Source organism: Crocodylus siamensis, chromosome 9 (assembly GCF_052110815.1).
Source record: "Crocodylus siamensis isolate JL-2025a chromosome 9, ASM5211081v1, whole genome shotgun sequence".
Lineage (NCBI taxonomy): Eukaryota > Metazoa > Chordata > Crocodylia > Crocodylidae > Crocodylus > Crocodylus siamensis.
Window position 1 is genome coordinate 17,827,226 of NC_143403.1, and position 17,907 is coordinate 17,845,132.

At 43.6% G+C, this 17,907-nt stretch overlaps 2 protein-coding genes across 9 annotated transcripts in view; one reads left to right on the forward strand and one right to left on the reverse strand.

Annotated features, from left to right (window-relative positions):
* ANKRD27 (ankyrin repeat domain 27) overlaps positions 1 to 6,864 on the forward strand; it is a 77,260-nt gene extending 70,396 nt beyond the window's left edge. For all 8 annotated transcript variants that reach the window (XM_090062379.1, XM_090062374.1, XM_090062380.1 and 5 more), the window contains 3 exons: positions 2,235 to 2,316; positions 2,790 to 2,862; positions 5,048 to 6,864. In XM_090062379.1, the coding sequence (XP_089918505.1) occupies positions 2,235 to 2,316; positions 2,790 to 2,862; positions 5,048 to 5,323 (431 nt within the window). In that variant the 3' untranslated portion in view covers positions 5,324 to 6,864. The remainder of the gene's footprint in view (positions 1 to 2,234; positions 2,317 to 2,789; positions 2,863 to 5,047) is intronic.
* A 4,249-nt stretch (positions 6,865 to 11,113) lies between these two features.
* PDCD5 (programmed cell death 5) lies at positions 11,114 to 17,878 on the reverse strand. The gene is made up of 6 exons (XM_090063382.1): positions 17,736 to 17,878; positions 17,609 to 17,649; positions 17,434 to 17,495; positions 15,797 to 15,888; positions 12,733 to 12,804; positions 11,114 to 12,201 (listed from the first exon to the last, which is right to left on the reverse strand). The coding sequence occupies exons 1-6, from the start codon at positions 17,799 to 17,801 to the stop codon at positions 12,154 to 12,156; spliced, it is 381 nt and encodes a 126-aa protein (XP_089919508.1). The 5' UTR covers positions 17,802 to 17,878; the 3' UTR covers positions 11,114 to 12,153.
* Positions 17,879 to 17,907: the final 29 nt, after the last annotated feature.

The window sequence follows — 17,907 nt, forward strand, 5'->3', positions numbered from 1 at the left end:
CCCCCTCAGCCTTCTCTTGTGGAGGCTGAACAGGTTCAGGTCCCGCAGCCTCTCCTTGTAGGGCCTGCCCTGCTGCCCCCTGATCATGCGAGTGGCCCTCTTCTGGACCCTCTCCATGCTGTCGACATCCCTCTTGAAGTGCGGCACCCAGAACTGGGCGCAGTACTCCAGCTGCGGCCTGACCAATGCCGCATAGAGGGGGAGGATCCCCTCTTTGGACCTGCTTGAAATGCATCCGTGGGTGCCTGACAAGGTACGGTTGGCCTTCCTGACTGCCTCCCCACACTGCCGGCCCATGTTCATCTTGGAGCCAACGATCACTCCAAGATCCTTTTCCGCCTCCGTGCTGACAAGAGGGGAGTTCCCCAACCTGTAGGTATGGTGCCGGTTGTTCCTCCCGAGGTGCATCACCTTGCACTTGTCTGTGCTGAATCCCATCCTATTCATATCCGCCCACCCTTGTAGCCAGTCTAGGTCTGATTGAAGGCTGATGCTTCCTTCTAGTGTGCCCACATCCCCCCACATCTTAGTGTCATCAGCAAATTTGAACAGGGTGCTTTTTAACCCCTCATCCAAATCGCTGATGAAGATGTTGAACAGTGCGGGCCCGAGGACCGAGCCCTGCAGAACCCCACTGCCCACGTCCTTCCAGGTTGAGAAGGAGCCATCCACTACCACCCTCTGGGTGCGGCCCTCCAGCCAGTTGGCGACCCATTTGACTGTGTGGGTGTCGACACCACAGCCCCCCAGTTTCTTAATGAGAACAGGGTGAAAGACAGTGTCGAAGGCCTTCCAAAAGTCCAGGAAGACTATGTCCACTGCTACCCCTGCATCTAATGATCTTGAAAAGAAACAAACAACTTTACCTTGTTTAAAGTACGTGGCTGCTTTTGCATACTTAGTACTGTATTTTATTGCATAAAATGCATCCCTGAATATAACACACATCCTGTTTTTTTAAAAGGTACTATGAAGAAAATACTTACCTTGGGTAGCAGTAACCAGGGAGCGAAGCCTATATTTTTGAGCCTGCTGCCAGCTCCATGTGCCAAAGGGCCCCTGGACTGATCCAGCGCATTGGGTCTGGGGCTACCTGCCATTTTATCCTGTGGTTGTTCAGAAATCAGTGTATGTTGTCCCAGGATAAATTTTAAAATGTCATGGGATAAGAAATAGTAACAGTTTATCTCAAGACACTGTAAAGTACATCTGAATGACTGACCTGAGATTGCATTGTTGAAACAATGGTGAAAAAGTAGCAGCATATTTATCTGCCCGAAATAATTGCCTGCCCCTGAACTAAGACCTGCATTGTTTATAATAAGATTGTAGCCATATGGTTATTCTGCCCAAATTGCACATACACCATGTACAAGCTAATCCATTTTAAAGAGGTTCACTTGCGGGGAGAAAACTAATTTTGGTAGAAGTAAGATTTTTAACTTATTTAATGGATAAACAAATTCCAGTGTTGATTTTTGAAGACCTGCTTTTCAGTCTTCAAAATAATATAACTCTGTTACCCTGTAAGTACAACTTAAAACATTTTTAGAAAGGTATTGATAAAATTGAATTAAAATGTAATGGGTTTCATGAATTGCATTTGTGATCCCTACCCTATGCATAACTTACATTGTGCGAAAAAATTTAATGAATTATCTTTTTCATCACTGTTTACAGTTTGCTTCTATCATGTGTATATCCAAAGTTATTAAAGTTTAACATTGCGCAAGGACTGTATAAACACCCTGTATTTTGTAGGTTACGAGAAGAACAAAATTTAGAGCAATATCTTTGTGCTAATGGCAGAAATGTTACTTTCAGGGAAGATTGTGGTTGTTTCCCAAGGCAGTAAAAGAGATTACTAATGAAATTAACAGGTGAGGCAATGTGATGGTAGTTCAGCTGATTCTGGTTGGTGGTTTACTCCTGACTGGTGAACATTTTAAATTAAAGTCCTTGAACTCAGGAGTTATTTTTACTTAGTTAAGAAAATCCCCTACTGAAGCTGCAAGAGTCCTGATCAGAGCTCTCTTTCTTTTTACAACGTAGTGATTTACAGTTTCCAAACCAAAGAAAAAAACATGACTCTGGTTCAGATCTTTCCTATTATAGTTCTAATATGATTTTAAACTAAATTTCAATCCGTCAATTTTTTAATTCAAAACTCTGCTTGTTTGATGCTAAAATATGTTTCACATTTAATTTTGACCTTTTTTGTTTTAAACCTGTAGTAAATACTATGCCATTTGAGAAAGCAGATGATCCAGTCAGCAGACGAATTCAGCTTGTCCAATCAATCAACAGATTCAACAAGTAAGCATAGAACCCTTGTTGGAAGTACCCAGGGTGATACTTCCCAACAAATACACAACATCACTATTCAAAGAAGAAAATGGATTAGGTTTATCACAACTGGGATGAGCCCAGCTTTGGGATTTGGCCATACATCTCCCATTCATTGCAACATGTAGCCAAATATGTTTTGAAAATCTCATCCAAGATGTACTTCATGATACCATCTGAGAATTATGATAATGATAATACTTGGATGTTAGTCTGCCATTTTCACTTAAACACTAATGTACATAATCTGACAAGCTGTTTTTATCCCCACAAAATAGTAGGCCGTACATTTTTAAGAGGCACATGAATCAGATATTTGAGTCTCAATTGTTGTTGAAATGTTGCCATCTGGTGGCTGGTTGCTGTGCAAGGCAGTTTAGCAGAGACTCTTCATGAGGGTGTGTCGCTTTCTAGTTCGTGATGATCCTTTTTGTGCATTTTAGGTCAAAATATTTGCGGAGAACAATAACAAGAGACAAAAGCGTCCCTAATTTTGATGATGAATTATTGCACCAGGTAGGAAGAACGGCTTTCTTGCATTAGCTGTATTATTATTGTTTTATGTTGGATTAAAATATACTGAATGAAGCTTCTAAGTCAGGTGGGCAAAATCCAGCCAGTGGAGAGATTTTTCGTGGCCCACAGTGGGTCCCTTGGTCCCGCCCAGTCCAAATGCAAAGGGCAGCCTGGGCCGCAGTGCGTGTGGCCAGTCCCACCACCCGATGGAGGGCAGTGGAGCTGGGCTGGGGTGGTGTGGTGGTCAGACTCTCTTTCCTGGCAACAGTGGTGCTTTCTGGCTGCTTCTGCTGGACCCAGCTCCACTGCCTGGGCACCCTGGCCCATCTGCCCTGGGCCCACCAGCAGGGGTGGGACCCGCTTGGGCAGGGCCTGTGGCTAGGATGGGGCCACAGGCTGCTGGGGTGCAGTGTCTAGGAGCAAGACAGGCAAGTGGGGCTCTGAAGACCCCAGGATCCTGGGGCAGTGACCTGCAAGGCTGGGACCCAGGGCAGAGCCGTGATCTGCGATTCACACCCCTGTGACGGGCAATGGTTCCGGAGGCAGGGGTGTGCAGGGAGCAGATCACAGCTCTGCCCTGGGCCCAACCCTGCACTGTCACCGCCCCAAGATCCTGGCCCCAGACACAGCTCCCATCCTGGCCATGTGCCCTGCCTGTGTCTCCCAGCCAGTCTCCACGAAGACCCTGGGATCATGGGGCTGTGACACCGTGGGGTTGGAGCCAGGGCACAGTCACAGTTCTGCAGGGAGGGTCATGTGGGGAGAGCATTGCATTTCTGCTCTGGCCCTGCGCTGTCAATGCCCTAAGATCCTGGGGTTTCCATGAAGATGGGCCAGAAGCTGCACGGGTGGGCAGGGAGCTGCATCCAAGGCCAGGGCCAGGATCTTGGGGCATTGACAGCACAGGGCTGAGGCAGAGCTGCAATCCCTGATCCACTCCCTGCATCCCCCTGCCTGTGAAACCCATGCACATTATAGGGGCATGTTGGGGTTGTGGCTCTGCCCCAGCCCCAGGCTGTCACCACCCCCTGCTGTGTGTTCCCAGCTACATTTGCCTGTCCCTCGCCTGCCTGAACTCTGCTCCCCACCTGCAGCCCTATCCCACATAGGGAGTTTTGGTAAGTTGTTCGGGGGGAATACTGATCCAGCCTGCAACAACTCGGCAACATTCCCTATATGGCCTCCTCATGTCTTAAGTAGTGATGGATGATACAGGTCAAAAAGAGAGACCAGCTTTGATAAGCCTCCAGAGTTTGGAGGGATCGGCTTCTGAATATGTGTTCCAGGTCAAAGTTGCTTTTGCATTATAAGCACTAAATTGCACATTTCTAGGAAGCAGTTGCTTGCAGTTGGATCAGTGATCTAGATGCCAGGACTCCTAAAATCGATCCCATTTGTGCCATTGAATTTCTGCAGTGACTTGGGCAAGCCGATTTATCTGTGATAGAATCCTCTGCCACTTTTAGAAGGTTTTGTTTCCGTTGTTTCAGTAATGGGGATCAGAAATAAGCACTAGTTTGTGTTCTGCATTTGGACTCTATGTTTTAATCACTTTAACATTTGGGAGGTGTCCAGTCTGCCAGGAGAATCACCCAGGAGAATCACTCTGATAAACAGAAGAGGAGGAAGAGCAGGTTTGAGAAGAGGAATTAAAAATAATCAAAGACGAAGTGACCCAAACAGCGAGGTCTTGGGAATTAATACAGAAAGTCTGGCCTGGCTTACAAAATCCTAGAAGCAAAAGGGCTCTTTCTCCAGACTCCAGAGTGGGAGTAGAGACAATCTGACTTATTTCAGCTGTCTTGGAAGGGTACAGACACCAATACTTGTGGTAGATATACCTCAGACATAACTTACAAAGGTATATGAGAGGTGCTATGGTCATGTGGACAATGCGGTAACAAAGAGTTATGGGACACCTTGGATTTATTCCTGGCTTTTGCCATGGTATGTGTAATGTCAGGCAAGTAAACTGTATTCCTGTTTACTTGGGGGTAATAATTATTGCATTTTGTATGGCAGTTTAAATCCTTGCTATATGTCCTCAGTAGTATTTATTATACTGTAGTATCAAAACACCTTGGAATTCATCTTTTAGCACATATTTAAAATGGAATCATTTGACTTTTGTAGTCAGGGAGTCACAAAATGCCTTTAATATGAATTATTCTTCCCCTCCACACAGATGGCTATTAAGAACTTTGATAAAACCAAGCTAAAACCTGTTGAAACATTGAAACAGAGCAGAGCTAAGACGACTGATGCAGAAAGCAGTGGTGAACCTGTGAAAGATGATGATGCACTAGAAGCTCCTCTTAGAAGTAAACTAATGCATCGAAGACACACTGTTAATGTGGCACTTTCAGCAGAGAATGTCAGTGAAAATTGCAATTTAACCAGTCCTAGCGATCCAAGTATTTCACAATCAAAAGACTGCTTTGACTTGCTTTCAAAACACTGACAAGAAGTGTGAATTTCCTGCCAAAAACAGGAAAACCAGGTGGTGTCGGTATCAATATCCTCTTGCTGGGAATTAAAGAAGTAAATGAAGCTTGCAAGCTATGCTTTCAAAAATGGATCAGAAGGCTAAATCTTTAGCAGAGACAGAATGTTCTTGGCTTGCATTTTTGGAGATAGAATCCTCTCAGTTTATTATGAAGATGCCTACCCAGCTAATGTGTTACTGATCTCGGCAAACTGAGACATATTGAGATGTCAAAGTATTTAGACAGAAAAAATGACTCCCAATTCTATCAAAGCACTTACTAAAAATGATTACAGTAAAGAAGAAAAAGGCTATAAAGTAATTCCCAGCCAACCACTCTTGTTTTATAAAGCATTGAATTAGTTTTTCCTCCTTCTAATTTTGTCACTAAATTGGTTAAATTATATTTATTATCAGAAATAATTTAAAAAATGTTTATTTTTTACCATAACACCACAAACCATGATGGTATGTATTTAAATATACTTTCTTTACTAACTACATCCTGTATGTTGCCACTAGTTGGAAAAACAGGGCACTACAATCCTGTGCACTTCAACCTGGCATAGAGATGTAGACTTAAGGAACATGAAGGGCTAGAAGCCTGCAGTTTCTTATGATGACAAAGCCCTCATTGGTTCCAATGGGACATTTATTTGCACTGGGTCTATGAGATCCTGTCACAACAGGGCTAGGATGCTGGGGACAAAGCAGGAAGACCTTGACAAAGATCAGCTCTGGATTAATATTCAGATCCCAATTCAAATGTTTCTCTAGGCGGAAACAAACCTGCCTAATGCACAAAGCTACTTTAATTTTTAACAAGTAAATCAGACAAAAATGCACAACTGTTCACACTTCTGTGTGCACACAAGCCTACAGACATAGCCACTGTGTAAGAACTTGTTCCTGCTTGCCTGTTCTTATACATTAATGAATATTCCTTACTCAAGCAAGTAGATCCATTTAAATCAATGGGGCTAATTGTCCAATAAAGGTACAACTCATGGAGGAATATGTTATCTGTATTTCAGAGGTGATCACTTTAAAAGATACTTACAGATAACTAGATGGAGGCTTAGATTTGGAACTTGCTTCTTAACATGTTTCAGTTCAGAACTATTTTTTTAAAGGGGATTATAACATAGAAATACTTGAATAACTATACCAGGTTCTTTACACGATCATTTTGGTTTACAGGTGATCACATCCAAGTAGCATTTTGTTTCTTTTTATAAACTATTTGTATGGACAAGTTTGGTTCTTTTTACTGTAATGTTGATGACCTGCTTGGGGCACCGTGAAGCCAGAGGGCTTGCTAGAGGATTGTTTCCAAATAATTTTTTAATGTGAGAAGCAAAATGTGCAGCCTGTGCGCACACAAGCGTTCGCAGATAAGGGTTGTGTGTATATTTTTCTAAGTAATTTATGAGTTCATCTAATTTTCTAATGTGCCTTGGATTTGTGCCAAATGATGGAAAAGAGAAACTAGTAAATAACAATTCTTGAAAATGCTCTTAACTCTGACCGCTTATTTAAATTGCGACACTTTTGCACTTATTTCTTGGATTTTTGTGCTTCAAGTGATCTCTTGGAATTGCTGCTTTTAGGTGAAGTGCCTCTGCACGTTTCCTCCTTCCTCCATGCTAGTATCTTACTGAGCAGACAAAGGGCTGTGTATAAAGTTACAGAAACTTTTAATTTAAATGGGGTATTTCTAGACCTAGATTGCTTTCTTCCATGCTTGTCATTCCCTCCCTGTCCAGTACTGTCCACTCTTTATCACAAGCGATAAATAACTTGGGATAAAAGGATGATCTGTGCTTAAGTTGTAGGTATAGGAGATGGGAGATTTGGTCCATAATCCTGGTCCCCATAACAGTATGAATGTGACCCAAGGCAAGTTGCATTTCTGGTTCTCAATAAAGAATGGAAATAATTATCTACTTAACCAAGGCAGATTGCACAGCAAAATTGCTTACAGAGTGCCTGGAGAGGTGTAAAATATCATTTGTAAATTTAAGATATGGGTAAAGCTTATCTGAAGATGGATGGGATGGACTCCAAAATTGATTATGAGGACCAACTTCCATTTTTTAATTATAGCATTTACTTACCAAAGGAAAAACTGACTTCACAGCTTGGGTAAGATGTCTTGACAATATGGATGATCAAAAAACATCAGTTCATTAGATGCTTTTAATAGTGATGACATATTGCCACTGATTATACGCAGAGACATGGGGATTAAATAATCAAATAGAGCATTGCCCACACAATGGCACTAATTCAAACAGAGCCAAGTCCTTGTCATTATGGAGCTGTTTTACACCCATTATGTTGACTAGCTTGGCAAAAAGTTTTGTTATGCTGTAAATAATAACTGCTCCATTGGGAGATGGAAGTTTTAATCTCACTCCTTTCAGTCTTTTGGAGAAGTCAGAAAAAAGTGAGAGTGGATATGAATTGCTGATTTAATTACTTGAAGCTTTTTAATTCTGTTAGTAATGTAATTCTTCTAGCAAATATAACTTTTGAATGCAAGGAAAAATCAATTTTAAGATGCTTAACACTCCAAATGTATTTCTGTGCAACTGATGAAGCAGCTTGGGTAACAGTGTTTATTATAAAAACTCTCAGCCTTAAAAGGTATTAATAACCTTGTTGCTGTTGTTATATGTGACTGGTATAGATAATTTTAGTCTTAGTGTCTTTGCTGTTTTCAACTGTATCTAATTTACATGAGAAACACCCTCATCTGCATCCTCAGCCCTTTGCATTAGGGATGCTACTGCAACTGCTTACATAAGAATGCTTCTCAGAGGCTTTAGCAATCTTATATTATACTGAGCCTTTCTCACAGGGAGTTGCATACTTATTAATTTGCTTGGCAAGTAGCCTTGAGCATGTATACATCAGAGCTACTGAAGCACTTTGAGACACAATGATCAAAGCTGAAATGTTGAACAGAAGCTTTTGAGCCTTGATTAGGGTTTTTATTTTTAAAGAACTCCAAACAGCAATCCTATGTGCTCTGCCATCCATTATTAAACAGTGCCTAACATCCATCACAGCCCACACGTTCCAATCACCAAACGAGCACTCACAAGCTCTTCAGCCTTCCCTCAGCGGGCTTGTAGCCTGGGCTGCCTATCTGAACCAGCCAAAGTGAATTCCAGTCACAGATGGGCCCTTCCTCCAAAAATGTTCTCCCCATGACACTCGGTAACTTTACAGTATAGCTGTCCACAACAGAGCAGCAGTCCTTCAGGTAAGTGGGCTCCAGACTCTTATTTTTGTAAAAACCCATCTATTTTTTTTTCCAGCTTAAAATGATGATGGCTTCCCTCTGCCTGTCAGACGGATTAATGAAGTGCTAGGGGTGCCTATATGTGTACACTGAGGCTGCTTAATGCATCAGAACAGATTTGATTAATCGAGTCTGCTGGAGTATGATAATTATTGTGCTCCAGCAGACTCCAGTGGCAATGGGGGTGCTGCAACTGAAGCGTGCAGGGATGCTTACACGTGATGCTCCAGGTGTTTTAATTGGAGTGGCTCTGAGAGTCACCCTCTGCCTCCCAAAGTTTGTGTATAAATGCCCACATGTCCAACTCTTATAACCTAGTACAAAAGGTCCTCCTTGATTTAAATAAGTTCATTTAGAAGGTGCAGGAACCTGAAATGTGTTTAAGGGCTGTTTTTTTAAAGTCAGTATTACTGCACCTAACCAGAAGGAAGGAGGGCATAGGGAACTGATTCAGAAAGAAATAAGCAGGTACCAGGTAACTCAAATCAGTTGCTTTAGAACAGGGATAGGCACCTCCTGGCACCTGTGCTAATTTGTGGCATGTGGAGACATTTTTCTCAGCATGCCAGCTGGTGCATTTGGAAATTTGTTTTAAAAATGTTTTTTAAATTGTTGCTTTGGGCTCTTTGCCCCCTACCGCAGCTCAAGTCTGCGGAGCCCCAGGGCAGCCCCTGATTCCTGCCTAGCCCCACTCTCCTCTGGCTGTTGTCTTCCCAAGGGCCTGGCTAGGCTGGCCTGCCCACAGTGCTTTCCCCTGCACTGCCCAGACCCTGCCCCAAGTGCCTGGTCCTAGTGCGACAAGGTGTCTGTCTGCCTGCGTCCCAGCCAGGCCCACCCTCCCCTGGGCCCAGGCTCTTCCCAGTCTGGGACTGTTGGGGAGGCTCGAGCACCCCAGCTGCTGAAGTGTCACTGCCTCCATCCAGCCAGATGCTGCCCTGGACCATGAGCCTGAGCCACAGACAGTAGCAGTGGGAGAGACCTGAGCAGTGGACCCACACTTTCTCTCTTGTGCTTTCCCCTTTTTCTTTTTCTTTCCCCCGCTCCCTCTCATCACAACAAGCTTAACAAAAAAAAAGGATACACAAGAACAAAAGCAGTATATGAAGTTTTATTTATTGTCACGAGGTTTAGAGTTTTTAGAAAACCTGGTATTTACTGTATAAAAAAAAAGAGCAAAAAAGCAACATTCATGATTATTACCTATATTAATATGCAGTGCATCCTGCCATGTACCTCCCACCCTGGTTTTGTTTTTCTGACATGCCAGCACTCTAGCACCTTACAAGGGAGACAGTGTGGTTTTTTCCAGCACTCCAGCCATAAATATTGCTTACTTGCTCTAAAAGATGTAAAAGGGCCACTATGTGTTAAATGGGTCTTAATTTGAGTTATGCATTTTTTCTGATGTGGGTATACCCGATTCCTTTTTAATATAAATATGCTTGCATGCTGAGAGCTTAATACAGACCATGATAGCCCAGTCACTCTAGCTATCATAGCCTACATTTTGATGGGAACATAAGCAATTTTCAAATAACAAGAAAATGATGCAAGTTTATTTTATAACTTGCACAATTAGAATATAAAACCATCGATGCAGAAATAAACATCAGAACAGTGCATATAATTCATCTCTGTGATGGCTCCAAATCAAGCCAAGTTAGTTGTTTTTAGTAAAACAGAAGAGCTGGAGAACACAACAGCATTTATCATAGGTTGCCAAGGGGAGCTTTCTCACCAATGTATAGTGCTGTCACAAGTCTCCAAGCTGTATGAGGTTTTTTTCTGGTATTATTATGATTGGTCTCCAGCCAAACCACAGCTCACAGCAGGGGTGGAGGGGTTACCTCCACTCCAGGTTGCTCAGCCTCCCCCCCCGTACTTCTGTGGAGGATTGTATGTGGTTCCCAGAGTGAGTAACTCTGGTCCCCCCTAGTCTACAGCAACAAAAGCAAGCTTTTTTTACTGTACAAACTAGTTTGGCTCTCTGAAAGGCCACAAATACATATGGGTTTCTAACCATCAGGAGTGAGGCTCTGGAACAGCCTTCCAGCAAGAACAGTAGCAGCAAAAACTCGTTTTAAGATGGAACTTGAGAAATGTATGAATGGGATTATATAAAATGGTTGTATGCAGGAGCAGGAACTGGATTAACTGGTGCAAGAGGTCCCTTCCAGTTCTATACATTTCCAAGGACAATATGTGTAAGCAAACAGGCCTTTATATTTGTATAAAACTACAAATGTTTGTCAACATAAACATTTGTATGCAAAGTGTTGTCAAAGCTCAGAATAAATACCTTTGTAGAAACAGTCAGCACTACAGCCCAGTCATGATACCATTGAAGACCGGGAAGTTACTGGATACTACAGACTTCACAAGGGAAAAAAGCAAGCACTGACTATACTAATCACATATTCTTACAATATTCATACAAACACATCAGGTGAAAATGCTTGCTCTGTTTAAACACTTTTATTCGGTTCCAAGCCCATTACAATTGGAATTGTGTACACATCAGAAAAGAGATTTTTGGTGTAAAAGACCTCTCCCTTACATGTTTATCACACCACACAGGATGTTACAATATTTATATCACACATTCCCATAACTGTATTTTCAAATAAAGGCACATCACAGGGCTAATTTTACTTCTGCATGCAAGTCAAAGGGAGTTTAGGGCAAACTCTATTGTTTTTTTGGGGGGAAATACTCCAGCCATTTGATAAAAATGGAGGTAGTGTAAAGATTGTATGATACCATGTATCGGAATAGTGCTGTTACATTAGTTATTTAATCAAGTTTAAACATTACTGAATATCCACTTTAACTTTTAAACTTGTTCTACAGCAACAAATAATTATACATAGCCCATCAGGTTTCTCTCTAAGTTATATGACTGACACTGGGTACGTTTTCATCCAGTAGACTTCTTACTAAGAGGCCATCAGAACCAATGCCCCAGCTCCACTACTTCGTTCCCCAAACACTTTATTCTATGTGACATCCAGGAATGGTTCCAGGAAGCTAGTTTGAGATCCAGTGAACTGCTGGATTAACCCCACACAGTGGAGATCTTGTTTCTAAATCAAGTACTGTGATTTAGACTGTGCAGGGAATTCTTTCAGACAGTGGCTGTTTGCAACCTAATACCTTTTCTCCCCACCAAGTTATAGGATCTCCTATGGTGGCAGCAGCAAGATAATGGTGCCAGTGGCATCGCTTACATGCTAAGCAGCGTCAAAGGAAAGCTCATGACAAGGAAGCAGTGCAGAAACCCACACCACTCAGGCCTCTGATACTACAAAAATGTAAGCTATAAAAACCCTTTCTCTAATAAATTTATTTTACTGAACATGAGTTCATTTATTGGCCTTTATCAAAAAAATTACGGAAAGTACATACACGTAAACATTTTCAGCTCTATCATTATGCCTGGTACAGTATGTTCCTTGCCCTTTTCCTGGCAATTTGGCAGACACGCTTACAGTAGCATTTAATAATCATCCTCTTCATCAGATTCCAATACTTTTCTTCTGTTGAACTAGAAAAAAAAAATTACAAAGAGCACAATAAATGCAGCATACAACAACTTAAAAACTTGAATCTTTGTAAGGTAGGAAAACATCCTATGGCTATACTAAAAAAGTCTTTCCTGGATCTTTTACTAGCATAGAAATAATGTAGAATTCAGTGAGCACCACTAATGTAGGAGAAGGTAGAAAAAACAGCTACTGCTATAAATTTAAATCTACCTTCCTTAGCCACACTACTTTTAATGTGCCCATTTTGGGGGTAACATTACTACTACTACTTCTACAAGACCACAGTTTACAGTTCTTGTCCTGTGAATGCATCTCACTCCTGACACTAAGCCGTATCTGCATATTATTACATCATTACCAAAGAATCCTATGACTACCTGCCAACACCTACCAGTGGAAAAGCAGGTAAGTAGGGGTGGAATCAGCTGACCAGCTCTGAAATGGTATTTATTATCCACATCTTATTTTCTAGCCCATGATTTCTTCTATCTGAGGACATCTTATATTGTGTTCAGGAAGAGACCATTTACCTTTACTGTGGTTTTCTTTTCTGTTTGCTGGCTCACTTTTTCAAGTATTTCTATCAAACCTTGTTCTGATACCTAGGAAGGCAAAATAAAAACAGAATTAGTAGGAAAGAAGTGGCTTATTATCTCAATTGAATCAGCAGTATTCCATTCTCTTCCCTACATGCGCTTGGAAAAGGTGTTCAATAAACTACTCAGACTAAAATATTAGTGGTTCAAGAACAAAGGAGTTACTGGTTATGCTGAATATTACTACCACTAGTCAAAAGATATTCCTGGGGCAAGTTATAAGATAACTAACAGAACTGCAGCATTTCCAAATCACTGGCAATCAGTATTTTAAAAGGTGGAACTTTTCAACAGGAACTATTTTTTTTAGATTAGATGGTCTCTAGGAGCCAAATCAAGGACAGGTAGAGTTCTCTTAAGATCTGGATTTCAGAAACTGAGGGTGTAAATACCTTGTCTTCCAGAGGACCTTAATTCCCATCTACCCAGAACCCAATTTACAGCTGTTTTTTGGTGTAGAGAGCCAGCCTCAAGAGCTCAGCCATTCTCCATTCAGCATTTGCTTTTGCTGTAGTTTTGAAAAAAGACCAATTAGTAAATGTAAGAACTTATCTTTATCAAAACTGTTGGGTTGTTTTGTGAAGTTGTGTGGTAGCTGGCACACTGCTGTGTGACCATGGCATAACAGCATCAGCTAGCTCATAATATAACAAACTACATAGCCCTATTCACTTAAATTTATAGCCAACCTCTGAAATTTTACTACTTGCATAATTAAGGTATTAGATCTGAATCACCCAAGGAATATGAACACCTTTTGCCCAGAATATGTATCTACTCTAAGATGCTGTGGGGAACGCAAGAAGTAGCGTAACTGATAGAATTGTATTGCTTGTGTCACACATCCAAAGCAAAGCATCACTATAACTGGTCTTTGTGCAGCTGGTATAATGTGGAAGTGTCTATTACAGAACTGTCAGTCTTCCTGGACTTCAAAAACTATTAAGCCATTCTCTGAAGGCAGAGCAGGCTTATACTAATACAGGTACACACTTGTTTACATGTAAGTGATTTCTTGTTAAGGGATTCTGGATCCCTTATTCTACTTAACTGCTTGCTCCAGTTCACAACTTACCATGTGCTATATCTGATCTTTTGGTATTTCATTATTGCAGTGAACTTACTATTGATTAGCAGGGATCCTGGTCTTCCGTTTCCCACGGAAAAACAGAGAAAACCACAGATTTCCCCTTTTAGCAGAAAAACCCAGATTCCCTGCTTTTGCAAAGAGCTCTGCAGGCTGGTTGAGCTCCAGCCTGCAAAAGCTGCTTACAAAACAGGGCAGGAAACCCCCAGCCCTACCTGGAGGGGGAAGGGCAGGGCCTGAGACTGTCAGCCATGGCTCCACTCAGTTCAGTGTCACTCTTCACTTCTGGAGCCTGAGGTAAGTGGGGCTTGCAGGGGGCTGGGGGCCCCTCTGGCAGGGCCCAGGGAGCCGGAGCCGGCCCCGGCCCCAGCTGAGCAGAAGTGGGGGGAAACAGCTCCATGCTGCTTCTGCTGCAGCTGCCTGCTGTTGGTGGCAGGGAGCTGCAGACTTGGGTCTCTAGGTCCATAGCCCTGGCAGCTGGGAGCTGTGGGTGGGGGGAGGGGCATCAGCAGGCCTAGGGATGCTGCCGGGGATTTTAATTTAAACCCCTCCAAATCTATTTTTAATCAGAGAAAACTAGGATCCCTGTTGATTAGTTTGAGTGCTTGATTCCCAGCCCTTCCTTGGTATCTCCTCTACTTGCACTCAAGAGATATGCAGAACTTGAGTGATGTAGTAACAGTACCACTAAGATGTCATGGTAAGGTCAGATGCAGCTTTTTACCACACTTGCAGCCAAGTGGATTCACTCCACCATTTGTATTAATTACACAATCAACAAGAATAACAGTAGCATTGGCTTATGCCGATTTTGTCCTTTGATCCTAACCTCTTCCCCCACACCATACAAACAAAACACATGGAAAGACGAGAATTAAATACAGGTTTCCGAAAAATGTAGAAGAAAACTATTATTTTAATAAATTACAATGCCAAGTAAGAGCTCTATGCAAAGACAGGATATTTTTTGATCCAATGTAGCTGCTGTATAAGCCAAAACATTTCCATAATGTTATGTACTTAGTGAGTAGCGCTCTCATGTCATGAGGCTATACCAGTGGTCACCAACCAGTCAATCATGATCAGCTGACCTATTGGGGAGCCCCTGACAGTTGACCTCAGTCTGGGGGCTAGCTCCCCCAACTGACACTGACTATTAGAGGCTCCACAATCAGAAGTGGCAGAACGCATGTGGAGAACAGGGGGATGATCCCACTCTGTGCCCCCTGCCACCAGGTGAGTGGGGGCTCCAGAAGCTGCATGCACCCCAGTGGAGGCCTTTGGGCCACGTGCCCCACTGATCTGTGTGCAGGGAGAGGTGGCTGCTGTTATGTGCTGGGCTTTGTGCTCTGAGCCCTGCTAAAGCTTGGGGCACAGCGGCAGCTGCCTTGCACAGATGGGGAGAGGGGGCACTTGCCCTGCGGGCCTGTGCTGGGTTGTGTACAACAGTAGGAGCCGCTAACCCTAACCCCCTGCCCCCATGCCTGGATGAGACACCCGGCCCCTGACCTGGCTGGGGCGCCACTCATTCCGCCCCACTCTCTCCCTCACTGTGGAGGCCTTGATTTGCCTCCATTCCCCCAGACTTGACCTGCGGGGTGGGTGGGCTGTAGATCCTGGATTGCCTTTTACTTCAAAAAGTGATCTTCACCTTAAAATGTTAGAGATGACTAGGCTACACAATAACTGACTTTTAAGTTAAATTAAGCAGAAGAGGAGGGCTATTTGGCAATTCCTGAGGGGTGCTTGGTTTTGAGGATGAAGAAAACATTTCAAGATTGTGAGGTAAAAACCTTTTCAAACTGCATAACCGTTATAAGCGTTAACATCTCAACCTTATTTCTTTGGGAACAATTATCTGAAAGTAACCCCAAGCAAAAGAAAGACCCAAACTAACATAATTTAACTTACTTTTCCAGGTAGCTGTCCAAATCTTGCCATCTGTATAAGATAATTCTCCACAGCTTTTGCTTTATCTGGCTTCACAAGTGCCAAATTGCTTACTGTAACAAAAACAGGTTTACTTTTATACTCTACTACATTCACCTAGCCTAAAAGTGATAAACACATGACACAATTCACTCCTCTTTGTGCCAGGTTCTGAAACGAGAAAAAGTGGAAGGGGAGCGGAGTTTTAACTTATACAAAACTAAGGGCACTTTTGCACATACTCTGGAGGTGGGGGGTGGGAGGTGTTTTAATAAGGACAGCTCTGAGAGCTAGTCTAATTAAAACGCTGCCATGTTTCTGTATCAGTGTCCCTACTCTTGAAAATGGTGTGGGTGGTGCTTGAACTAAAGTTCACTCAACAAGCTTGAGTTCAAGTGCCCCACACTACCACTTTTAAGCTCAGGGACATGAGATGCAGGAGGCTCCTGGAGGGCAGCAATTGCCACCCTCCAGCAGACTCCATTAATCAAGTCTGCCCAACCATGCTAGAATTCCAGCAAGTTGAACTGGGCTCAGCACTTGTGTACAGGTGCCCTAAGGTTTTACTTTTTTGTACCTTTCAACATTTGTTCCGGGTTCAAACCTGTTATTGTCTATGAGACAACCTGCAGGCATTTGCCTCTGCCAGTGTGTCTATTAATTCAACCAAAAAAGCCATGCTCTCTATCCACTACTTATTCTTGTAAGTAAATCACAAAAACCGAATTTAATAAAAATAGGCAATGGAGCAGAAGACTGTTCACCTCTGGACTCTTGTCCCATTGAAGAGTTATGACCAAAGTTGTTATCATTCAAAGTGGGTCTTTGCCACACTGTCCAAAGATGTGCGTCTAAACGTACTCAATATCCTAAGGCAGTACTTCCCAAACTTTTCCTTAGCATGACCCCATTTCTTCAGCATAGCCCCCTGATCCTGACAACCCCCATCCACTGATATGGCAACCCCATTTCAGGTCATGATAAACACATGGCACAATTCCCACGTTTGCGAAATGCTGTCCTAAGGAATAAACATCTATATTGTATTAACCCAACAGTGAACTCTGCCTTGCATGGATGTTGGGGAAGAGACCCTGATTCTCACTTCAAGAGGCATCCTTCAAAGTCTACTGGAGTAGCATGGGAAAGCTGGTACTGCTGCTACTTTTAAAGTCTCCCTCTAAAGAAGCACTGAATCAATCCAATGCCACTATTTGCGAGGACCAGATTTGTTCCTAGTCCTGTTATAATAAACTATCAGAGTTTAGGGACATTTGCTGTCCAGCACAAAGACTGACCTAGGGCTTATGTCTTAAAACAGACATCACCAAGTAGATTGCGGTGATGCATTTCTCTCATTTCTCCAACCGAACACATCACTCTGGGGGTGTGACTCTCAACCAAAGGGCCCCACCAAGTTTGTTTTTAAATGGTGCTGCAAAGAGACCAGTAGCTCAATAAGCAGGGGGATGCAGCTCCAGCCTGCCTCAATGACCCATTCCCCTGGCAAGAAGGGGAAAAAAGTCTATCTATCCGTCTGCATTTTGCAGTTGGGTGCTGATGGAGGGAGATGACGCGATACGTGGGGTGGGGAGAAGGGCCCCGGGGGGGTTGCTTACGTCTGGCGCGGGCGGCTTGATCCAGAACTTGAGCTAAGATGTTGTTTCTCATTTCGGCCTCCCTGCAAAACAAAGTGCGTTACTCGGGCGGGGCGCGCTCAGTACCCGGCCAAGGGCTGCGGGGCCTGCCCCGCGCCACTCCCGGCCCCCTCCCCCGCTCCCAGCCCCCTCCTACCTCTGCTTGGCCTCTTGCTGCGCCACATCGCTCGCGGGGTCCTGAAAGACAGCGAGGCCGCATCGCCCCTCAGTCACCGCCCTCCCCCGCGGCCGCCCTCGCGCCCCCCGCCTGTCCCGGGCCTCACCCCGTGCTTGGCCTGCAGCTCGGCCAGGCGCTGCTTGCGGAGCGCCTCCAGCTCTTCATCCGCCATGTTAGCGCGCGGCGGGGCAGGGACCGCGGCTACTGCGCCTGCGCGCAGACCCTACCAATTCACTGCTGAGCAGCCGAGCGCCGGCACCGCGATGGGGCGGGGCTGC

Excerpts from the sequence above, each read along its gene's own strand:
- PDCD5 (XM_090063382.1), bottom strand. The coding sequence starts at position 17,801 with ATGGCGGATGAAGAGCTGGAGGCGCTCCGCAAGCAGCGCCTGGCCGAG. Across the intron at positions 17,650-17,735 it reads AGCTGCAGGCCAAGCACGGG|GACCCCGCGAGCGATGTGGC; the intron begins GTGAGGCCCGGG and ends GCTGTCTTTCAG. Across the intron at positions 12,805-15,796 it reads TTGGACAGCTACCTGGAAAA|GTATCAGAACAAGGTTTGAT; the intron begins GTAAGTTAAATT and ends TTGCCTTCCTAG.